General features: G+C 40.3%; 2 protein-coding genes across 2 annotated transcripts; both read left to right on the top strand.

The window, feature by feature from the left end:
- Positions 1-3,805: 3,805 nt before the first annotated feature.
- Positions 3,806-15,959, top strand: LOC143314734 (chloride anion exchanger-like). The gene is made up of 19 exons (XM_076721839.1): positions 3,806-3,929; positions 4,675-4,821; positions 5,940-6,211; positions 6,803-6,967; positions 7,056-7,208; positions 7,520-7,602; positions 8,751-8,898; positions 8,997-9,110; positions 10,165-10,242; positions 10,327-10,422; positions 10,554-10,660; positions 11,620-11,689; positions 13,213-13,305; positions 13,502-13,597; positions 14,249-14,476; positions 14,558-14,612; positions 15,318-15,463; positions 15,556-15,615; positions 15,897-15,959. Exons 1-19 carry the CDS (start codon positions 3,806-3,808, stop codon positions 15,921-15,923), a joined length of 2,262 nt encoding a protein of 753 aa, XP_076577954.1. The 3' UTR covers positions 15,924-15,959.
- Positions 15,960-17,018: 1,059 nt separating this feature from the next.
- Positions 17,019-24,614, top strand: slc26a3.1 (solute carrier family 26 member 3). Its single transcript, XM_076722839.1, has 19 exons — positions 17,019-17,146; positions 17,334-17,473; positions 18,405-18,515; positions 18,688-18,848; positions 18,951-19,115; positions 19,883-20,035; positions 20,342-20,424; positions 21,033-21,180; positions 21,401-21,514; positions 21,770-21,847; positions 21,989-22,084; positions 22,205-22,311; positions 22,537-22,606; positions 22,723-22,815; positions 22,912-23,004; positions 23,103-23,324; positions 23,826-23,880; positions 23,967-24,103; positions 24,594-24,614. The coding sequence occupies exons 1-19, from the start codon at positions 17,019-17,021 to the stop codon at positions 24,612-24,614; spliced, it is 2,175 nt and encodes a 724-aa protein (XP_076578954.1).
- The last annotated feature ends 5 nt before the right edge of the window (positions 24,615-24,619 follow it).

Below are 24,619 nucleotides of genomic sequence, written 5' to 3'. Positions count from 1 at the left end.
ATAGGGCAGAAATGCAAAGGGAGGAGCATATCTCATGATCCACAAATGGGCACATTTGATTGTTATGTCAGGCCTACAAACTCCGGTGGGATGAAAACAATGACAACAAACTCGTATCTGAACACGATGTATTCCTCTTCAGTGGCACTGAACACAACACATGGGCCTGCCGATGACTGCACTCAATATTCAAACTTCTAAAAGATATTTCTAGCAGAATTTGAGGGTATAGTGATCCTTTAAGCTCACTTTGGACAAGCTTACATTAGTGAAGCTGAACAGCAACATTTCCACTTATGGTAAACAGTTGCATTAGGTCAACCAGGGTCCTTTGCATTGACAGAGCCCAATGCAAAATTACTGTTTGTACTGTAGGTTTGTAAGTTTATCTCTTAGTGGATATCGGCTTTAAAGCTGTGGGATTTTTACATAAAAATGAACATCTGTTACATTCAAGCACTGTAGTGATGTGGTCCAAGCAACGATGGCGACAGAGTAGGCTACAAGTAGAAGTAAGATGGAGCAAATTGAGACAAATTCCCTGCATTTCTACACCGCCTAACCTCTTGGATTACATCAAGAAACAGCCATTATTGTGTACATTAATTCGATTGAGGGCACTATGAAAAGCAAGAATGTATCAAGACCAGTAGATAATTGAGTGAATCAGTACAGGAAATGATTATTAGAGCAATAGCTACTTTCATATTTAAAATCACATTTATAAAAATATTATGTAGCCTAAAACAGTTGTAGGTTGCATGCTACTCGGCTATCTCCAGGGCTCATAGAATAAACTTGTGCCTCGCAATTACCCTGTATGAGAAAATGGTGCTGTTGTGTAGGCCGTGGCAAAGAGCGGGGCAGCAAATTAGATATAAAAAATAAAAGACAGGTAAACTATAAATGTCCACTAACCTAACTGTCCAGTGTTGAATAATGATAAACTCCTAAAAAGGTGAGTAAATCCTTCACTGCATTTGAAAAAGTTACGTTACGACCAAATGCCTGCAAAATGATATAATGATGATAATAATGATATTCCTATCAGCCTCAGGCGTATATGTGTACTGTGTTTTGTGCTAATTAGCAAATGTTTACATGCTAACATGCTACACTAAGATGGAGAGAATATTTAATATTACGCTTGCAATTCATTTTAATACCAGGATGTTAGGATTGTCATTGTGAACATGTTAGCATGCTAATGTTTATGCTTAACTCCAATCTTTGCTAAGAAATTCACTGTATATTCTTAATATCAGCAAACGTTTACTTTATTTTTTTCAAATACTGAGACGTTGATGAACATGTTTTTTTTTTTTTTAAATACAATCTGTAACCCTTGTTGTTGGTAAATGATAGCTAACTCTTGGCTTTTGACTCAATATCCTGAGGATTGATTCATTAATAAATTAATAATAATCGCACGGCCTGGCAAGTAGAATATGGCTGACCTTGCTGTTATCAGCAGCAGATCATTGTTTAAGCATTCATCAGTTATTAATCATAGTACTGTAATTATCACTGGGCATGGTGTGGCAGAACAAAGGCTGGCCGAAAGCACCTGATCACAGCAATACAGTGAGATCATACTGTTTTATTATAGGTTTATTACAGTGCCTTCCATGAACAAGATGTCCCGATGAGTAAGAGTGCTGCGCCCATACTTGTGCATTCACAAAAATGCACTGTCACTCACGGGTGAAAACATTTGGAATATGTCCATTAAAGCTGCAGTAGGGTAAACCTGCACAAACCTATGAAAAACCCTCTGCCTCTCTCTGCTGCCTCTTATTACCAAACCTGCAGCTTCAAACGGCAGCAGGAGATGGTTGTCCTGTGAAACTCCAGGCCTCACAGGGTCCACTCTCCACGGCGTGAGGGCCACAGGCCCCTGGAAGCAGTTGTGACATGGTCTAACTGTGAGATGAGAGGCTAATGCATCACAAACACAAGCAAACACACCACTGTCCCCACTCAAAAGTTACTCCCCTCTTGTTGTCATCGTGCCTCTTTGCCACTTGTTGACATGAGTGTGATATCAAACATAATGGGCGTCAAGCTCCGTGAGTTCACATGTGTTTTGTACTATATGCCAGTGTAGGCAAAGGAGGTATTGAAATTTATCACAAGGATTTTTGGCAGGATTTTCAGCTGTTGAATCAGGCTTTTGCCATCTGAAGGGACACACATCTGTGTTTGTAGAACAGCCAATTGGATCAACTTAAATAACAATATGCTAAGATGTTATCAGGATTTTTTTTTCCCCCAGTGATTCAAAAAAATGACTGCCCCAGCTTTGTGTTTTTGTATTCATGTGTCTGGGTTCACACACACGCACACGCGCGCGCGCACACACACACACACACACACACACACACACACACACACACACACACAGAGTTCCCATGAACCTGGCCTGAACTGTGCTTGATCCTGCACAAACAGTGAGAGCAGGCATCACCTCCACTTAATTCTGGATAGACAGTTTGATAAGATTGCACCGAAACCAGTGAGCAACAGACCCCCACACCACCACCTCCACCACCACCTACACGCACACACACACACACTCTCTCTCACACACACACACACACACACACACACACACACACACACACACACACCTCTCACACTCCTACAGTTTCTGCTCTTTTGTATCAATCTGATGGTGTTGCTCTAAATCTGAAGGGAGACTCTCTTCCCATTAGCTCTCCATTATGTCCACTTGGTGGAGGAACAACATTGAAGGTCAGTTAAGTTTTAACTCATGAATCTTAACCTGTAGTGTGTTTAACTTTGATACATACAATTATCAGAGTATCAGATTATCACTGTGTCTTACTCCACACTGGATCAATTAATTTTGGAATACAAATGTTGCACTCAGCAGCTCTTTCTTTAAACAATCTTGGTTCTTGCAACCCACAGACTATTTTTACCACTGAAGTGCACAGCAGAGCGAGGCACCCAGCCTTAAGCAGCGTTTCCCATCCTGAAAAGCTACTTGATTTCCACTTCATAACAATGACCCGTCCCGTCCCGTCCTGTCTGTCCCGTCCACATCCTCCCTATCCTGCCCATTGGTACAATATCTTCCAGGCCGTCTTCGGGGGCGGAAAGCCTCCACTGAAAGTTGCGGGTTACAGATATCAGTAAGAACAATGGTCAAGGATAAGGCAGGCGTCCAGCATCTGTGCGAAACAGGGAGTTCATCATAATTGCTGTTAATAATTACAGTTGTGATAAGGGACAGAAGTGGCATTTATTGATGGCAAAGCTGTCTGAGGTCCCAGTTGCTCTCCAGGATCTGGAGGAAGAAGAGAGAGAGGAGAGTTTGGATTTGAGACAGATTCGGACATCGTCAGGTATGTGGGACAAGCTGCTGTACACTACATGAGGATAAGAAAGTTACTGGAAAAGGAAAAGATTACTTTTTGAAGCTTTTGAGGGTAAACTCTTTTAACAGTGAAGGATCTTCATAAGCAGCTGGAATGCTACAGGTGCTGATAAGGAAATCTTGGAAAAGGGAGACATTTCAATGCTAGAATTCAAAACAAGCCATGCTGGTTTAGGTCTGTTTCCAGAGCTCAAATGGAGCAGATCAGGACAGTGCAGGTGCTGACCTGGCTCATGGGCTCTGCTTGTATTTGAGGGTCTGGACCCTTGCTGTTTGCTCGTAATGTTCTTTGATAAGTGATGTTCAAAGGCAAGACAGGATCCTCTTCCTAACATAATGCGATTAATGGATTTCAGAGCCACATAGAGAGGAAGCAGCAGTCGTCCAGGCAGCAGAGGCGAGATGATGCAAACGGGAGCGAAGCAGTATGTGGTGGTCAGGCCGGTGTACTCGGAGGACTCCTTCGCAGAGAAGCATGAGAAGGTCTACAGGCACCACAAGACCATGCTGGATCATGTCAAGCAGTACATCACGTAAGGAACACGCAATGGTTTTTGGCTTTTGGCATGATGATGAACTTAAAGGGGAGTGTGGGAAAAGTTGATCTTTTCCCACCCAAACCCACAACTTTTCATATCGGATCACAGCCTAGATTTTGTTTAACTTCTGACTCAGGTTTTACAGTTTAAATTGAGGTTAAATTATGATGACTGAAGTCAGGGTTCTTTAAGTTCAACTTTTGCTTCTCACTCCACTAACTTTAAGATGAAGAATAACACTATGCAGTCAAATCCTGTATATGACACATAAAACATGTCTGTTGTAGAAACTAAAAGAACCAGAGAAGTCAATCACTTGTGCTCATTTTATTTACAAGGTTTTGGTCCTCAGACATTTTTTCATATAGACAGGGTGGTAAATTAAATATGTACAGTGATGGCATTTTTTGGTTCTTCTCTAATTTTGATCCAAAGCACCTGCTTATGAGGCGTTCCATAGTGCAAGAGCTTTGAAGAAATTGTTTGTACAAAGTGTAAAATGCATGTGAGATTCTTGGAAAGTTGTCCAGCAGGATTATGCCAAACAATCTGTTGCTTAAGATAAATGCACATTTACTCTGTCATAGTAACAGAAAGTTTAAAAAGTAACATTTTACTCTGTTAAGATCTTTTTTACAGATCAGATAAACAGACAGTTGAGCTTCAGAGAATGTTACCTCCATTACTTTATCTATTTAACATGGACTCTGTATTTCTTTATGCTATTGTGCCGTTGCAGATGTGATGCCAAACGAGCCAAGAATGCAGCTCTCTCTCTTCTGCCAATTATCAGCTGGATAAAAATCTACCAAGTCAAAGAGTGGCTGCTCAACGACGTTGTGTCTGGTGTCAGCACTGGACTGGTAGCCGTTCTGCAAGGTAAAATGTGTTTCACTTTACAGTATCTGAATGTAAATCCAAACCGGCGTAATGGAGGTATATTAACAGCCTAGATGCCATTCTGTATTTCCTCATGTCACTTGCAAATATGGAAAACAAAAGGTACAAATTTACCTCACATCTGAGTCTTTCTGTTCTGTATATGTCTATCTAATATAATATATCAGGCACTGCTTGTCATATGGTTGTCAAGTTCCAATTATTGATCAAATGTGGGTACTATTATTAAAGGTTAAACACGTCTCCCCCTTCTGGCACTGAGAGTAAGTACACAAACACTGTCGCTAATGACGCTAAACACTCCGTCATACTCCTGGGAACCTACTGTGTCGCTATGGTTGCTCCGCCAAACCAATCATTGCTGGAGATTCACCTGGTAGTGATAGGCTCCATCAGCACTTTGTGAACTTGTTTGGGCTTGAATATAATGGATGTTCTTGCACTCCAGTTTTAAATTCTCACTCCCAAAAGACACCTGGATGTCAGTAACCAGTACTGGGTGTGTTCGCAAGGGGTCCTCTTTCTCATTGACCAGGGTGTCACAGAGGTCTGTCCGCAGATCAGCAGTAGAGTTAAGGATGTACAAAGAAATGATGCATTTTTGACATTGTGGCTGACCAGAGTGTGAGATGAAGATGAAACTTCTATAATTATCAGCAGCCTCATTCCCACTGCATGACCTAACTGAAGGGGGTAGAGGAATACATCTTTGATCACACAGGGTTGGTATCGGTAGAAAAAATTCCAGTGTTTGAACATTCCTCAGGAGGGGGCGGACAGGAATATTGTTACTGATTTGCCTGAATGGCTCCTACGTGTTTTGAGGAGTCTTTTTACTACTGCTCAAATCCACCCACCCCAAATGCGCGGCCGTGCCTTTGAAAACAGCAAAAAAAAATGTAACTGATAATACATGATAACCTTACAGTCAACCTTTCCTCTGCTATCTGAGTCGTGTAGAAAGATAACAGTGTTATCTTTAGCAGCAGGTCACGGGTATCGTCCAAAGAAACACAATTTTTACTAGGTTTTAAATCATCCTTCGGAGAGCATCACACTGTAAATCTGTATAACATGCACATGGTTTTGTCTTTCAGGTCTGGCCTACTGTCTGCTCGCCTCTCTGCCACCCTGGTACGGCCTCTTCTCCGCCTTCTTCCCTGTTGTCATTTACTTTTTCCTGGGCACTTCCAGACACATCTCAGTTGGTCCATTTCCAGTCTTGTGTCTGATGATCGGCACGGTGGTCACCAGGCTGGTCCCAGATGAAGGCCCGGCCACCAACGTCACAGGGTTTGAGGGCCTGACCATAGACGAACAGAGAGTGTTGGTGGCTTCTTCTCTGACCTTCCTCGTTGGTATCATGCAGGTGAAACACACTCACCACAAGCACACAGATCATCCCTCCAACAGCTAAATCAGCACAAATAAGCATTGCCTTCTCAACCCAATCATTAAAGTTTTCGTGTGTACAAAGTAAAATGTAAGTGTTGGGGCAGCAGGGAAACACAGTGATTAGGAGATTCTTCTATAAAACAAGCTGAGCGAGCTTTAAAGTCCTGTTACAGCATGAATCTGTCCTATTTCAGCTGCAGTAACCTTTCCATAATCAAAAGCAGAACAATCTGCATGCTCAGCTGAGTTAAAGGTCCAGTGTGTAGAATCTGAGGGGATCTATTGGCAGAAATGTAATATAATATTCACAGTTATGTTTTCATTGGTGTATAATCACCTGAAAATAAGAAAAGTGTGTTTTTGTTACATCGGAATGAGCTCTACAGAGGAAGCAGGCCCTCTTCCATACAGTCCACCATGTTGCACAGAACAGACAACAGACAAGGATCCAGACATAGCGCTCTATTGTAGACCTTGACCTCTGACCTCTGTGATTGGAGAGAAGTTACAGTGGATTTGACGTACTACCCAATCATCATCATCATCATCTCTCTGTCTTTTCCAGCTGGCAATGGGCATCCTGCAGGTGGGCTTTGTTGTGATGTACCTGTCTGACACTCTGGTGTCTGGCTTCACCACAGCAGCTGCCGTCCACATCCTGGTGTCCCAGCTCAAGTTTGTGTTAGGGTTGCAAGTCCCAGGCATCAGTGGACCTCTTGCTGTCATATATGTAAGTACAGACGAGTTTAAACCTCGCTGTTTATCACAGTCAGAGAATGTGGTTCATCTATTAGACCTGATTTCCTTGTCCTTTTCAGACCCTGGAGATCATCTTCAATAAAATAACCTCCAGCAACGTGTGTGACGTGGTGATCGCCTTGGTGATCATGGTAGTGGTGTTCATTGTGAAGGAGTTAAATGATAGATTCAAATCCAAGCTGCCAGTACCCATCCCTATTGAGGTCATCATGGTGAGCAACATTGTGCAACATGATCCTTAGGAATATTTCCATAACCTGAGGTGATGAAGCTTGTTAGTTATATAAACTAATAATGATAACGCATATTTTGGTTGTGACTTTTTATGACTTTTATGCTGGACTGGACCGCCATCCATAACAATCATTAATCTGATTTTTGAGATAACGTATGTCACTTAAAAGAAAGCATTCAAGTCACCTCAGTTCACGATCAGTCAGCCAAGAATTGGTATCTCTCATTTTGGCACTTGTCCATGAGTCAGGCCTAACGATTTCTGTCCATTGTATAATTTCTTCCCCAGACTGTCATTGCATGCGGAGTTTCATACGGATTTGACTTCAGGACAAGATATGGCATTGATGTTGTGGGCTATATTCCAAAAGGGTAAGACATGCATGTATAGCAATGCCATCAGTTATGATTAAACTTCAAGGCGAGCAGCCGCTTGATAATAGGAGGTGCCCAACCAAACTCAGATGATCTTTTTTTCCCCATTAAAACGATCTAGCAAGCCACGTGATGTTTTTGGTGACGTGGTACTGACACAGTTTTACTTGTGAAAACAGAAATTACAGTTGAAAAAAGTAAAGATGAGTGAGACGTGAGAATTTCAGAGGAAACATTGTCTCGTAGGCTTTTGTCCTAACTGTGAACTGGTAGCAGGCAAATCGACAACACTACTCACTCAGCTTTCCAGATTGCTGCATTTCCTTGATTTACTCCGAATGGCATTGATAGTAGTTTCATGAACAGTAAAATAAGATAAGATAAAACTTAATTGATCCCACACTGGGGAAATTAAGTTGTTACAGTGAGCAAGTACTGAAAATGAGCAAAAGCAGTGGAATAGAAGGATCAAAGATAAAAAACCAGACAAACTTTTACCTTATCTTATCAGTACTTACGTCGGTTGGCATTCAAATAGCACAAAAAAACACTTTGATCCCTTACCCTCACTGTTAGCTATGCAGCGAACTTCATCCACTGATGTAGCTGAGATCAACTAAGATAGAAAGTTCAGAGATACAGTACCTATCTCTGAGGTTAATATACAGTATTGTTAGGTGGGTAGTTTGTTTGTTTTTGTTTTTGATTTTTTTGTGGTGCACAAAGTATTGAAAAATTACATTTTGAAAAACCTGAACAGCAAATAATTCACAAGATACACTGTAAACAGTTCAGGACCATTTCTTGAACAGAAGGTAGTTTCAAAGTCAACTGTTAGTGGACAGACATGTTCATGGTCAGGTTTTAAAACGTTGTTTTTCAATGTTGTGAACACCACAAATGACAGTCCATTTACCTCCATTATTCACTGGGGGCATAAGCATAAAGATACACTGAGAGATATACTGTGTCTCAGAGGTTAAGTGCTGTCTTTCTAACGTTTTCAGTTCTCTGCAACTGAGCTGAGACACATCTTCAATATAGTATATTAGTATATTATATGAAATCCATAACACACACAACACACAAAGAATTTCAGATATTATAAAAATATTTCACCATAACACACTAATATCCTTTGTCAGGTACGAGGCTCCCATTGCCCCAAATCTGCAGATCTTCCAGTTAACAGCAGTGGATGCATTTCCCATGGCCATAGTGGGTTTCGCCGTCGCCTTCTCCGTGGCAAAAGTCTATTCTGTAAAACACGATTACACCATAGATGGAAACCAGGTATGGAGCCAGCCTGATTCACAAGAGGTACAAGCTGCTGTGCAGGTTTAATCAGGGTTTAGATAACAGGACGTGTTTTCTCCCTCACCTGGCTGTAGGAGCTGATAGCTTTTGGAGTCAGCAACATCTTTGGCGGTTCCTTCAAGTCCATGGCTGCAAGTACAGCACTTTCCAGGAGCGCAGTGCAGGAGAGCACAGGTGGCAAGACACAGGTAAACTAATATCACATGTCTTTTTGTCCCCCAAAACAGTTATTCCACTCTCATGGTAATGTACCCTTTGCTTGATTTAGCTTAAGTTAGCACAAAGACCGGAAATGGGGGAAACAACTAGCCCATAAAACCACAGTGTTGTAGTGTGTTAACCAGTGAGCTTCAGAAGTGCGAGTAGGTGGAGTTTGTTACCTTTGGACTGAGCCAGGGTAGCTGCTCGAACTGTTCCTATAAGTACAATTTTGAGGAACTTGTCCTTAGTATTTCAGCACAATTAGGGTTTTTTTGTTGTAGTTGTTTTTTTTTCTTCAAATCATCAGTGTCATCAAAATGTGATGCTTTTTTATAAATTACTGAACAGTATATAAAAAATTAGCTTCAGCAACACTATTAGAATTTAGCTTGAAAGCACCAGTAATAATGTTCCAATAATGCAGTATATAATAGTAGTTTAGTTTAGTTTAAGTACTTTAAATTTTTCTTGTACTTCCTTGTATCATTAAATTGTAATATTACTCATTTCAGTTCATCATAAGCTGAACTTTCCAAATGCAAAACATATAACCTACAGATGAGTTCTTATAAGCATGAGGTTGAAGTAATATGCAGGTGGTCAAATCCCTGAAAACACTGGTAACACTATGTGGAAGAACAAAACTTTAATATGATTTCCAACAAGTCACAGTGAGGGACCAATAAAAAATTTTAAACAACAATGACCTCTAGTGTTTAGCGAGCGGGGCGTGATATTCCTCTACCAAGAGTAATCCGATTAGCAAAATTGAAATAGAAAAGTAAAGCAGGGGATATTTTTTCCAGATTAACTAAAACTCGTTTTAGTGAGACTGAAATTTGCTCAAGGTAACGGAGTTAGTAATCTGAAAGCTCTTCCTGTTTCATGTTATGGTTCTTTATATTGAGGTAGTGCATTAAAACATGCTTTTATTTTGAGGCATAATAAATATGGACCAATATGTTGCAGGGAAACCAAGGGGCACCAAGACATTCCTCATCTCTGTAATTTAACATGTCGTCTTCTTACCTTCCTTTTCAGATAGCTGGTTTACTGTCAGCTATCATAGTGATGATCGTCACACTGGCCGCTGGATTCCTCCTGGATCCCCTCCCAAAGGTGAACCTCAAAACTTCTTAAAACTCAGAAGTTTTTGGAGTCTTGACCGGCTGAAATTTGACCTTTGACTCATTATTTGAACAGTCTGTGCTGGGTGCTGTAGTCCTCGTCAACCTGAAGGGCATGCTGATGCAATTTAGGGATGTCCCATACCTATGGAGGAGGGACAAACCAGATTGTGTAAGTTCTCACACAACCTGAGAGTGGTTCTAAAGAAAGATTTAAAAGCCAAAAATCTCTTCCTTTGAAGACTTGAATAAAAAAGATGGTGTGCTGCCCCTTTTGAAAAACCTCTCTTACCACCTGTCCAGGTGGTGTGGTTAGTTACCTGTATTGCATCCATCTTGCTGGGGCTGGATCTTGGCTTGGCTGTAGGCCTCGGTGTGGAGTTGATCAGTGTCGTCCTCAGAGCTCAGTTGTAAGTATCTGGTCAACTTTTTAATTTTTCTTTACACGTAACTTTGAAATGGGTTTAATTTTTTTTCTTAGTTTCTGACTTTCTTTTGAATCTTGGCCTTTCCTTTGGTAAATGTAAAGTCTGAACTGTTTCCTTTCTGGCAAAAGAGCTCCAATTTATAGGACTCTGGGGATGGCAATGCTGGTTGGTTGGTCCACCACTTTGGTCTAGGCTGAAAAATCTCATCAACAATTGGATGTAATTCAATTTAAGGGTCACAGACACTATACACTAATTACTTTGGTGAGTCGCAGACTTCTCCTCTAGCAGCACCATGAGGTTCACATTTGGGGTTTCAAGTGAAATGAATGAATGAAAGCAACAATTGGATCGACTGATACAAAATTTGGTACAAACACTATTGGTGGAATACTTTGATTTATGGTCACTGATGCACTATTAAAAGTATATCTAAGATACTTTACCCCATGCATTCTTACACTTCATTACCAAGGTTGGAATTGGAATAAAAAAAAAAAAAAAAAAGATATATAGGTATGGATGCTGGAAATAGGGGCGCTGAGGTGACATAAGAAACCCCAAATACAGGAAAGATTAAAAACCATCAATTTATAAGACAGTGTGATACAGACCTGCAGAAGAAACAGAGTGTGAGAATATGGACACAAGTGTCAACTTGATCTAAAACCTTCCTTAGATCATGAAGACTGATGTTACTCTACAGTCTATATGAACTCCATTACAGACGTCTGGATCCTAACTGCACTGCTTTATGAGAAACCATGGTGAACTGGCCTTTGGTCAAATCTCCAGCTCACATCCAGCCACTGTCTCTGGTCATTTCACTCAGCTAGGAACATTCCCAAACAAAAGAGACTATTGCACTGTAACCTTTGTATTGATATTACTCAATACTGGCAAAGAATTGTTCACAAGTTTTAATTTCTTTTTTTTTTCAGTCCTCGCTGCAGTGTGCTGGCCAACATCAGAGGAACTGATATCTACAAAGACAGAAAAGACCATATTGAAGTAAGTTGGTGTGTGTCAATAACTTGAACTTTAAATGAATAGTTGGACATTTTGTGGTGGATTGTTACATTCACAGACTGTATAAAAGGTGTGAAAATATTCGGTGATTTGTGGCCAAGTTTGACATTTTGGCTGTTTTGGAGCCAGAAACCTGTAGTTAATTAACTCTGAAATTAACTGGTAATATGTATAATAATGATGATAATGACAGTAATGATGATAATAATAAAATAAGTATAAATAATAAAACCATAAAATTATAAAACACAAATAAAAGTCAGATTGAAGAGATAGGAATTCAGTTTTATTATAAATAATATCAAGAAAAAATATAAGAAGTAAAAATATCAAGGTTTTTTCATGAGCTCCTCTCAGATCTTCTGGAAGGTTTTTGCCACAGCTTGGAGCATAATGGCTGAAAGCAGCGTCACCAACTGTTTTGTTATGCTTTGTGGCAAAGCTGAAAGAGAAGAACAGGAGGATCTAAGGGGCATTCCTGGTTCGTAAGCCAAAAGGTACAAGGTGCAAGGCCATTTAGTGCCGTATAAACTAATAAAAGAATTTTAGACTCAGTAACAACAAAACAATAACTAACAGGTAACCAGTGACAAGGCTTAAATAGACTTAATGTGTGCTCTTTTTTTGGTCTTAGTCAGTGTTTTCAATTAATTGTACTGTAGATGATGTATCGTGCTCATCAGTACACCAGAAAGGAGAGCGTTATAATAGTCTGGCCTGCTGGTTTTAAGAGACTAAAGCAATTTGGGAAATTAGAGTTGTTCCTCAAATGATGAAAGACACCTTGCACATCAGCAAATTAAAATCAGTTAAAAATCATTCCAAGATATCTTGCTTCCCCGTTTGAGTTGAGTCCGAGTGTATTTGGCTTAAAGGCCAGTTTCTCTCTGTGAGCCTTTGAACCAATGATCAGTCCTTCTGTTTTATTCTGGTTGAGCTGTAAAAAACTGTGTGACATCACAGCTTTTATGTCTAAAATATAGATAACAAGTGAGTCAGTCTGCCCGGTGTCATCAGGAGACATGGCCACAAGGGCTGACGTGCTGCCTGATGGCAATGCCCAGGGCTGGCATGCATTTTATTTCTAATTAAAACGTATTAGTCTTAAAGTTCACCCTTGTGTTTAAGTTGGTTGAGTTTAAAAAGGTTTGTGGAGGTTCTGAAATTGCATTAATGGAATCATTTAGAAAATGGACATCATGCCGTATTGAAGAAGACTTCATACACTAGTATTCTGAGATCATAAACTCATTAGGAGATGTTTACTGAGGTAATAAACCAAGTGTGAAGTGGGGTCATAGACTTCTATACCACCAGCGGAGTCGTCCCCTGTGGGATTTAAGGTACTTACACACTGGACTTCCCTTTTCAGACGAGGGGGCTATGTTCACTTCTTTTGTACAGTCTATGGTTGCATGGCTCCTCCCTCCTGTCTGTTTTATGTTTGCATCTTACGACTATGATCTGGGGTATAATTTGGGTATAATGCTAATGACTCTCTCCAGATATATGAGCCAGAGGGGGTGAAGATATTCAGGATTCCATCACCGATCTTCTTTGCCAACATTGACTTCTTGAGGGGCAAACTGGTGGAAGCTGTAAGTACAACTGTGGCTACGGATTGTGCTTTGCATCTTAGCGAATCGTGTTTGTAAGACAGCATCTTGTTGAATGGAAAATACCATAAATGTGCCAATAAAGGTCGTGTTGTAAAGAGACACCTTTAAAGATCTTATCTTTGACCTGATTTCAGCTCTAAAACTTCTGGCGTACTTCCCACTAATGTCATCTCAGGTTGGCTTCAACCCGCTGAGAGTGTTGAGGAAGAGAAATAAAGCACTGAGGAAGATCCGGAAACTTCTGAAGAAGGGAGACCTGCAGTGGACATCAGTAAGTAATAGCTTTGACCTTGTTCAACAACGACGCACTTGCTGTGGTTGTTGTTGTTGTCTCTTCTTGTTTTGGTTTGATGACTCTGTTCAGGTCAGTGGAAACATTAACATTACTGTCACTTGAAAGCAAATCAGTTCTGTAAATCTACATATAGCCTGATTTTTAATGTATAAAATCTACATACTATGTAAATCTCGTGTAGCCTTCCGAGATTTACTCGCCAATCAGAATCTCTACCCACATTTGGTGCTTGGTGGGTGTTAATTTCGACCCTGTGGACTTCATAACTTGCCACCATATTGATTTATGTTCTCAACCAGCTATTACACATAGCCATAAATAATATACATTCTCTACTGGCCTTCATCTCAACTAGTAATCACATTGATTTGTGTTAAATGTTGACATTAGCATTTGCGTAGACTGGAGTTTTTGCTTTGTTTCAGCTCGAAATGATCCCAAGCAGAACAGCCAAGTTCATGTTGTTCATGTGAAAGTGATGTTTTTCTGGACTGAAAAGTTGATATACGGGTTAACTTCGGCATGAATTTAGCTCTGCCTGCAGGACTTAGTTACATGTAATAATGTGATGGCCTTGATATTCCCTTGTGTTTCATCAAAAGCATGAACAATGTGTTACCTTTACAGACAGGTTTCCTGAATACGTCATGTGGACCTATTAAAGAGTCAGAGGATGAGAGCAACATGGAGGAGCTGGACCTGCCGACTGACTTCAAGGGCCTTCCTGCCCGAATCGACTGGAACGCCGAGCTTCCGGCCAACATCTTTGTCCCCACAGTGGACATCCATAGCCTGATCCTGGACTTTGCTGCTGTCTCCTTCCTGGACATCTCTGCTCTGAAGGGACTCAAAATGGTGAGTTGTGCATTTACAGCAGCAATAGACGCAGTGATTTTACTCATGTGGTTTTTCTCTAATTGCCTTTAACTTTCGCAGGCGATAAAAGAGCTGGTCCGGGTTGAGGTTGAGGTCTACATTGTGGCTTGTGATCGTAAGTATGAACCCACAGGATTTAAGTCCTGAGTCACTGAGACAGACCTGTGGCAAGCTTTTCACTCTCTGTGGCGTAAATGCGGGTTTTTGCATATCATGACATCATTATTTGTAACATCAGATTTTATTATGAAGGACTTCTTCAAATAAAAATGAAAGATATAGCTGACTCTATGAAAGCAAGACCCATCATTTGATATTACAGAAGCAAGCAACTACTTTGAACATATGCTTAGCAAGGTCAGGTCTTTCTGTTATTTTATACTGTAACAAAAAAAATGGAGACACCAGAAGGCCAGAAGAGCTTGCTTTTTGTGTGAAGTGCATGCATTAAGTTCGCAGTAGCAGCAGCACTTTGCCTGAATTGGGAAACAGGAATTTGGACTTGCAAAATAGCTTCTTCTACTTTCTACTTCTTTTACCGTGCCCTTGGTTAGCAACTTGTGCATTCACTTCACTTAATGATTGTGTATCCTCAAATGCTTTCTGCCCCATTGTCAAGCATGTTTTTGTGCAATCAAATGTTCAGCATTTGCTAATTTAAATTTTTATGTACCAGCCGACTGGTTTTATAGTCGATAATAGCCCACTTAGTCACAATCTCTCTTTAAAGCATCCAACTTCATGACAGATTCTTTGCCTCCCAATTCTTTGTAGACCTCTGAATGAAGTACTTTGACTAACTTCTTCTCTTCATCTGCAGAGTACATCCTGGAGAAACTGCACAACTGCTGCTTCTTTGATGATGAAGTTCAGCCATCGATGTTCTTCCTGACGGTGCATGACGCTATGCTGCACATCCTGGAGAAGCATCCAGAGTATACAGAGGAGAAATCTGACTTGGACAGGGTAAAGAAGACAAGGCTTACAATTTTTGGAGGAAAAAAATTCCATATATTAGTGCTGTGAATATGTACTTAACTCTTCGTGTTGTTCTGCAGATTATAACAAGAGTCACAGTTCATCACCCTGCAGGCCATTTGAGGAGCAGAGATAGAAATGTAGGTGTACGGTTTTCATCTCCTTGTTTCATTTCATTTAGCGGTTGTTTCTTCTGAGACAAAGCCCTCTGATGAACACACAGAAACTACAAAATGCACCCCAGTTAGCCATCTTTACGACCTGAAATACTCATTGTTCAAATGTGATGCCTTAGGCTTTGACGGAAATCATTAAAACAGTTCCAAGATTCATGTTTTCATTTTGCTAAAGCACATTTTCCACAGCTCCACATGCTTCTGATTTGACAAATACTGAAACACAACCCTTTCTTCTCACACAGGCTCCAGATCCAGAAACCAAGTTCTAAGTCGTCAGTGAGGAGACGATAATTTCTGGGAGAAAACACCAAAAAAAAGACCAAAGAAGAAATAAATCTTTTAGAGATCATGCTGTACAATACACTGATGTAATTAATAATAAGATACTGTTTCTGACAATCTAAGTTTACAAATACGGTATTTACTGTAATGTAAGAAAACAAATTTCTTGCTTTTTTTTATACTGTATATAGTGAATTTGTAGAAATGTTAGGTGCAATATATTTTACATGTTGTAAAGTTATTATTACTGTCATGACAATTAACTTTTTTGGCACACTGTTCTAATAATAATAATAAAAAAATAAATAAAATAAAAATCTTAAAATTTGTTTTTTTGCTTACTGTTAAAAGACTGTCATCATATTCAGCTCGCATATTCGGCACTGGGATGTTGCATCTAAATATGTGACAACACATTTTTCCAATCAGAAGTGAGCAGATTTTCATCCATATGGCACCTACTGGAATATTGTCTTTGGCCAGATGGGCTGACTTGGGCTCAGACTTTCTCTTAAACTGCTGCACCAGTCCGATGAACGTCATGTTGTCCAATATCACACAGTGTACCTTCTTTGATTTCAGTATTGTAAGTATCAACCAGCCTTTTCAGCTATCATGGAATCAATCAACAAGAGGAACATATTCTATTTTTCCTCACTGATAAACTATGGTGGTAGAAGGAAAGAAAGAAGAAAAGATGTGATTCTCGCAGATCATTTTTAAGCCAAACTTCTATACAAAGAAAATGAACACTTCAAACTGAAACTAACCAAGCCCCCCCAAAAATCTCAATATTTAGAAAACCCTCTCATCCCACAGTTTGAACTTGACCAGAAAAGAAAACAAAAAAGGGAACAAAATGGCATAGAAACACAATGAATCATAAAGCTGCTTGTGTTAATGATTGAGCAGAGTTAAGACAAAACTGACAGAGGGATGAGATTGATCTCTGATCACAGATTAGATACACAGACTCACAGCGGTGCACAAGGAAGAAACGAGCAAAGGTTATTAAGGGATCTATCTTCAGAACCTCTCATATTGCACTAGGATAGGATTCCTCAGACATCTGAGGCGTGAGGATGGCGACTTTGAGGAAAAAATATACGGTGGACAGACCAGTGTACTCTGAGGACGGCTTTGCCGAAGAGCATGAGAAAGTATTCAGGCTGCGCAAAACCATCCAGGATCATGTGAAAGACTATCTGACGTAAGAAAAGCTTGGTTCTCTGGAGATCAGGATCGCTGTGTTTGATTTGATATAATAACTCACAATATTGATTTTAATTTTCTGCAAAGTAACAGTCTGATTGCGATAATGGGTGTGAGGAAAATTCTTTAAAGTTCCAAACATTAGTAGACAATGTGCAAGAGCTTTTTCTGTCACTTAAATCCAGCTGTGACTCCAAACGTGCCAAGAATGCAGTGCTCTCCCTCCTTCCCATCATTGGCTGGATGAGGATCTACAGAGTTAAAGAGTGGCTGCTGGGTGATGTGGTGTCCGGGATCAGCACCGGGATGGTGGCCATTATGCAAGGTGAGGAGCAGAGTGGAGAGAGCCTGAGTGTGTGGCTGCAAAGTCTGATCATTGTTGGTGCATCAACAGCAACCAACACCATTGGCTAACCTGAAGGAGAGATTGTGGCCATTGTGCCAGTAAATAAAAGCTGCGTTTGAGAAATTTGGCTTAAGATAAGATAAAACTTTATTGATCCCCCGCAGTGAAATGAAAGAGCCGCAGTAGCAACAGGAACTATGAGAACGATAATACATGTTTCTCATACAAGTGTATTGAGACACATGTATTGGTAAAAAATAGTATCACTTAGCACTGGTCAAAACAAGAAGCACTAGACTGATATTTTGGCTGAATATTGGCTATTAGTATTGTAGAAGTATTTTCAATCATGACAGCTGATGTGTAATGTAGTTGTTTGATATTACCCTGGTAATCTGAAAGAAGCCCTAAATCTGAATTCATTCGGATATGATTCCCATTGGAACTTTTTGGCTTGAGTTTTCTGTGGTCCAAAAACTGAAATTATTTTCTGTTTTTTAAAGAATTAAGTTCATGCCATAATCTGTGAACACTTTGGGTATTTTTTTTAGCAACACTGGCGTCATGGTCACACATTCAGTCTCTGAAATATCCTAAAAACCATTGCATGGACTGACATGAAATTTGGTAAAGAGACTCATTTTGATGATCCTTTATTTTCCTTGAGGTCTTTCTCAGTGTCAAAATTTGAATTTGTCCAATACTTTGGTTTATGAACAAACACCTGCAAACTACAATTGTAATAACATCCCCATGTGCGTCAGCTGTACTTTGTATTTTATGCTAATGCGCAAATGTCAGCAGGCAAACACGTTGATTTTCACTTTAGTTTTTCCAAAGATATTCAGTGTGAAAGATATCCATTATTATCTAAGTCTTCACTCTGTTGTTTTGTTGTGGTCTCCCTCAGGACTGGCCTTCTCTCTGCTGGCCTCACTGCCTCCGAGCTATGGCCTCTACACAGCTTTCTTCCCCGTGCTGACATACTTCTTCCTTGGTACCTCAAGACACTTATCTGTAGGTATGTCAAACTGGTAAAAAAAAAAAAAAAACTGGTTTTCTGTCATCAAGCACATCGCGTTAAGTGGCCTGTTTGGAAAAGTTGTGGATGTTTTGTTATTTTGACACAAGGATATAAGACTGGATGTGATATGGCTTAACTGTGTCCTCCCACACCTCCACACTTCATACAGGCTCCTTCCCAGTCCTCAGTCTAATGGTGGGAGCTGTGGTGACCCGCCTGGTCCCAGACAGCGGACCAGCGGCCAACATCACTGCCTTTGAGGGTCTGACAATGGACCAGCAGAGAGTCGTGGTGGCGTCCTCTCTGACCTTCCTCATGGGGATTTTCCAGGTAGATCTGACTCTGTCTCCACACCATACCAGGGATTCTATATTTTCTGTGAAGGCCTTTTAAAGCAAGCTTCTTTTCTCCTCATTTTTCTGTCCCATGCAGCTTGCCATGGGTATTCTGCAGGTTGGCTTTATTGTCGTGTACCTGTCCGATACTCTGGTGTCTGGCTTCACCACAGCAGCTGCTGTCCACATCCTGGTGTCCCAGCTCAAGTTTGTGTTAGGGTTGGAAGTCCCAGGCATCAGTGGTCCACTCTCTATCATATATGTAAGTCCAGGATGCATCTGAAAGTTATATTATTATCATTATCTATGCAGTTTTACATTTGGAGCAAGCAGAGAAAGACCCAGTACTTTCATTATTCAGGCAGCACAATCACTTTATATTTTATATACACCCTATATTTTTATACTACTTTTTACTGCAATGCCACTTGCTACCTGTTGCGCATGTTTGATAGTTTCAAAAAAATTACTTGCACTACCTGCACATACTGTTTATACGTGATGCCAATTGCATTATTATTTTGGATATTATGACTATTTGCAGTTCTGGTTAGATGCTAAACTGCATTTCGTTGTTTCTGTGCTGCACTCTGACAATGACAGTAAAGCTGAATCTAATCTAATCTTGAATCTAAGGAGAATAAGGAAGAGCAGGGAAAGAGGACATAAACTATAGCTTTAAACATGCAAACAGGTCAAAGAAGAAAAAGTGATCTGAACGTAGATAAAGCTGCACAATGTCACTAGCTGGAACCAGTGGAAAGTTCTTTTACAGCCAATTTTGAGGCTAGAATGACCTGTCTTAGTATTAGTTTACATTTGGGGAGATATACTTAACTGTTTTCTATCTATCTTCTAACTCACGGCAAGACAGTAGACAAGCATATCCAAAAAAATCCAATCAGTCCTTTAAAAACAAAGAATTAAGTTAATGTTTTAATGTAGAAAGTATCATGGCATTTGTTTCCACATTTTGTCTTCTCGAAAATGAGTTGGCAAAAACTGTAAAATGTGCTTTCTTTTGCAAAGACCCTGGAGGAGAACTTTGTCCAAATCACTTCCACCAACATCTGTGACCTGGTGATGTCCATACTGATCATGATAGTGGTCTTCATCGTGAAGGAGCTGAGCGACATATACAAAGCCAAGCTGCCTGTTCCCATCCCCATAGAAGCTTTCGTGGTGAGAGAAATCCTCAAGGAAGATGCTCCTTTTTTCACTTTGCTTTTCAAAAGCAATGACACTGACATTAGCCATGGCTCTGTTCTATTCAAGTGTCCCTGTAAGCCATGACAGCGTAACACTGAGTCAACATAAACGCTACCAGGACGATGAAAGTGGAGCAGCAAAATAGAATTCAGAGATCCTTAATGTTATTATTTACACCTACACTTAAGTGACTTTTGCAATAAAAAAGGTCTTTACAAGTTGATTTGGAAGCCAAGTTGTGCCAGTGCTCATAGCTCTCTCTCTATTCTTTTCACGCAGACTATCATAGCTTGTGGGGTGTCCTATGGCTTCAACTTCAGGGAGAGATTTAATGTTGGCGTTGTTGGCAAAATGGTTAGTGGGTAAGTTTCAAGCTCTGCACGTGCAGCATAAAAAACAAGTTGACTGCTGTTTCTTCATGTAATTTAGATCCACTAGTGTAACAAATACTCTTTACTTAAGTAAAAGTAGCAATAAAACAATGTAAACATGCTTCATATCATGTTAAAGTACTGCAAAATCTTACTTCAATAAAATAAACAATGCTATGTAAGTTTTATTTTAAATACATTAATATTAATGTTGTTCTGCAAGAAAAATGAGTGATATTACATATGACGTTATTAGAATGTAATGCTGACGCCTCAGTGTCTCAGCAGTACTGTACTGTAGGTAAAGTTGCGGCTACTTGAGGTTGAGCTCTTTTTGAGTATTTTTGATTACTGTCCAAAGGTTCATGAGATAAATTTGAGGCATCATGAGATGATTAACGGGAGAGGAAAGAAGAAAAGACATTTTTGTATCACACAAGTCTGGCATTTATGTGACATTTAGCTTGTTAATGTGAAAAGTAAAGTACAAGTACCTGAAAATTGTAGCAGGTAAGTCGTTTAAGTAAATAACATGACCTATAGTTAGCCACTTTCCATCAGGTCCTTTAAATGCACAATTAAACCCAATAATCTTTCAGCTATGAGTCCCCCCTTGCTCCCAATATGGAAGTGTTCCAGGAGAGTGCTGTGGAGGCCTTTCCTATAGCCATAGTGGGGTTTGCTGTTGGTTTCTCTGTGGCCAAAGTCTACGCTATCAAACATGATTACACCATTGATGGGAACCAGGTGAGTTACATACTGCATATTCACACTGTCAATTAAAAGAGTTAATTGGTTACTGATACAAAGCAAGTATGAGAATAAGACTCATAATTTTGGTTATGATGATATAAAGTTACACTGAAAATTGCTTTTAGCTCAAGGTCAACCAAATCATTCCAGTCAAAACAAAAGGTAACCTTTTGTTGCTGGAGCCCTAACTTTATTTTTTACTGTTCCGTCCCAGGAGCTCATTGCATTTGGGGTTAGCAACATATTTGGTGCAAGTTTCAGGTCGTTTGCAGCCAGCACAGCACTCTCCAGGACGGCTGTGCAAGAGAGCTCAGGAGGCAAAACACAGGTCAGAAAACACAGCATCTGTTTCCTGGGTCACAAACTTTTTCACTATACACGGATACTTTTGTCTCCAAAAAGGTTTATTTCACAACTACAATTCCAAAACAGTTGGGACGCTGTAAAATTTATGTTTTACACAGCGTCACAGCTATTTTTAGAATCAGGGTTGTTATGTCTGGCTAATATAATCTGGTTTATATCACACGCTCTCCCTTCATTGGCATGTCATAATGAAACATTAACTTTTTTACAAATACAGATTGCAGGTTTGATCTCAGCCATGATGGCAATGATTGTAACCGTGGCACTTGGCTTCCTGCTGGAGCCGCTTCCCAAGGTGAGACGCACCTCTGTAATCTAACAACTTCTGTTGTGTTAATTCATATATGGGAGAAAGCTCAGTTGTGATTGTATATCTGTTGGTCTAAAATTTTGCTTTCTTTATTATACACTTTCTTGATATTTGACTTCACTCCAGTCTGTCCTGGGTGCCTTGGTCATCGTCAACTTGAAGGGCATGCTGATGCAGTTCAGAGAAATCCCGTACTTGTGGAGGAGGGACAAAATAGAATGTGTAGGTTTTCATAATGTCTGATAGGTCACTACCAAATCTAAGGTGTGCTGTATGTGCCTGCTTATTTTCTTGGCCCAGTCTACTCTCGGTCTGTGTTTGACCTCAGGTGTTTCTCTGCAGTTGGTGTGGGTGGTAACATGTGTGGCTGCCACCCTGCTGGGACTGGATCTTGGTCTGGCGGTGGGCTTGGGAGTGGAGCTGCTCACTGTCATCTTCAGGACTCAGTTGTAAGAATACTGATGATTCATGACAGCTGAAATTCGTTTTTTAATATGCAAACTGCCTGCAAAAAAGAAATCATGAGATAATCATGGATTTCCATTCATCCATGCTGTCGTAAATGAAAAACAGCATCAACACCCCAAATATGATGCACGGTAACTACATAAACATAAAGCATAAAGCAGTGCTAATTTTGAAATGTATGTAAAACCCTCTCCATGGTTTTCTAGCCCCCGCTGTTCCGTCTTGGCTAACATCCCAGGGACTGACCTCTACAGAGATCGCAAGGATTACCTAAATGTACGTCAGTCTGTTAAATGAAATCAAATAAACAGTAACACTGCTGAATAATTTCAGTTCATGTCCTCACATCCATCTGAATCACCTTTGCCTTATCACGATGCTTCGCTTCTCAGATAGATGAGCCAGCAGGAGTAAAAATCTTCAGGATACCCTCGCCCATCTTCTTCGCCAATATCGAGTTCTTCAAGGACAAGCTCGTAGAAGCTGTATGTGCGACACATCTACTCTCTCCTGGGCTACAGCTTTGCTTTTCACCTAAAATACATGTCAAATAAAGTAATGCCAACACTTGGCTGTTCCAGGTTGGATTTAACCCTCTGAGGGTTTTGAGGAAGAGGAACAAGGCTCTCAGGAAAATCAAGAAACTCTTGCGGAATAATGATGACAATACAGAGGTGAGACCTCAAATATACTAGAAACTACTGCACCAGTGAGCGCTGTAGAGTGTTCTTCCAAAAAGCTTTACGCCTTCTCTCCTGCATGTGTCAAACAGAAAGGCTTGAAGGATTTATTCAGCCAGATGGGTGATGAGTCTCACATAAAAATGGAGGAGCTGGATCTGCCCTCTGACGTCAAAGATCTGCCTTTTCGGCTGGACTGGAACGCTGAGCTTCCTGCCAACATCAGTGTTCCCAGAGTGGACCTCCACAGCCTGATCCTGGACTTCTCTGCCGTCTCCTTCCTGGATATCTCTGCTCTGAAGGGACTCAAAACGGTACAAAATCAAACACATAAGAGAGTTCAATAAAAGGTAGTGGCAGTGAAGCTGAGAAAGTGACAGTCGCTGACAGGATATTACTATAAAGGTCTTACCTTCAAAAATGCCAAACATGTTTCCCAAAGCCCAATAAAAGTCTTCTACGGTTTACCATCAGAAAGCTGATTTGAGGCAGCACTAGCAGCAAACATCTGCAACGCAGCAATGAGAACTTGGTATGAAAACTCCAAAGGACGCATTTAAATACAATCAACCTCTGTAAACCAATTGTTTTTGGATTTTAGCAATATCCTTTGGTGCAACATCCTCTTTGCAGTTCAGTGGTGGCGACAACACTGTAACGGTCACTGGATTGTCAGCTGGTGGGGTTTGGGTGACTATAGGCAGATTCATCATATGTAATTTTATACATTATACACTAACAGTTTCTTACATATGTGGGATTTACATGATAAAGAATTTCTCATATGGCCTAAAACCTCACTGTCTTCCCCACAGGCCCTCAAAGAGTTCATCCGCATTGATGTGGATGTTTACATTGTTTCTTGTGATGGTGAGTTTCATTAAAAGCACGACATCCTAACATCAGTGGCGACATGTGCAGAGAGCACCTATAACATGCTTCTCATGTGTTCACAGTGTACATCCTGGAGAAGCTGCACAGCTGTATGTTCTTCGACAATGAGATCCAGACCTCCATGTTCTTCCTGACCCTCCATGACGCCATGCTGCACGTGCTTGAGAAACACAAGGAGGAAGACAGCAAAGGCAGGGTGGTAAGGAAATCTCTTTCTATATATACTTCTTTGTGTGCTAGGCTTCTGTATGGAGGCTTTGTATTCCTAACAAGACAAAAATATACATAAATCACTTCTATTGGGCCTTCAAAGCCTCATTGTTCATTATGGGCCATGGAAAAAAAGTGTAATGAATCATGGAGCTAAAAAATATCAGGTTTAGCTTCAGGGTGGCACTACAGGATCATCATCAGTGTGCCTCTACTGTGTCGTAACTGCATAAAAAACACCTTTAAAAGGACTGTCATTTGACTTCTTGTCTTGCATAAGTGAATGAATTGTTCTGATTATCAATTTTCCATGCCACATTGACCTCAAAGCACAACACAGATAACAAAGTGAGGAGTTTGTTTGTATGTCAAAGATGTCTGGCACATGGAGATATCTCAAGAACAAACTATAAATGGACCAATGGTCTGATCACAGCTTTTACAACTCTGAAAATCATTTGTCTTTTTATTTTTTGCAGTTACGCGATACACATCTCTAACAGAG

This window comes from Chaetodon auriga, chromosome 22 (genome assembly GCF_051107435.1).
Source record: "Chaetodon auriga isolate fChaAug3 chromosome 22, fChaAug3.hap1, whole genome shotgun sequence".
Classification (NCBI taxonomy): domain Eukaryota; kingdom Metazoa; phylum Chordata; class Actinopteri; order Chaetodontiformes; family Chaetodontidae; genus Chaetodon; species Chaetodon auriga.
Note: the sequence above shows the minus strand (reverse complement) of the source record. Positions and strands in the feature narration are given on the sequence as shown.

Bases quoted from the DNA above. Each gene is read 5' to 3' on its own strand.
- slc26a3.1 (XM_076722839.1), top strand. From the start codon at position 17,019: ATGGCGACTTTGAGGAAAAAATATACGGTGGACAGACCAGTGTACTCT. The intron at 19,116-19,882 runs GTAAGTCCAGGA...TCTTTTGCAAAG, and splicing joins GTCCACTCTCTATCATATAT to ACCCTGGAGGAGAACTTTGT. The intron at 22,607-22,722 runs GTACGTCAGTCT...TTCGCTTCTCAG, and splicing joins ATCGCAAGGATTACCTAAAT to ATAGATGAGCCAGCAGGAGT.
- LOC143314734 (XM_076721839.1), top strand. From the start codon at position 3,806: ATGATGCAAACGGGAGCGAAGCAGTATGTGGTGGTCAGGCCGGTGTAC. The intron at 13,598-14,248 runs GTAAGTAATAGC...TTACCTTTACAG, and splicing joins GAGACCTGCAGTGGACATCA to ACAGGTTTCCTGAATACGTC. The intron at 14,477-14,557 runs GTGAGTTGTGCA...TAACTTTCGCAG, and splicing joins CTCTGAAGGGACTCAAAATG to GCGATAAAAGAGCTGGTCCG.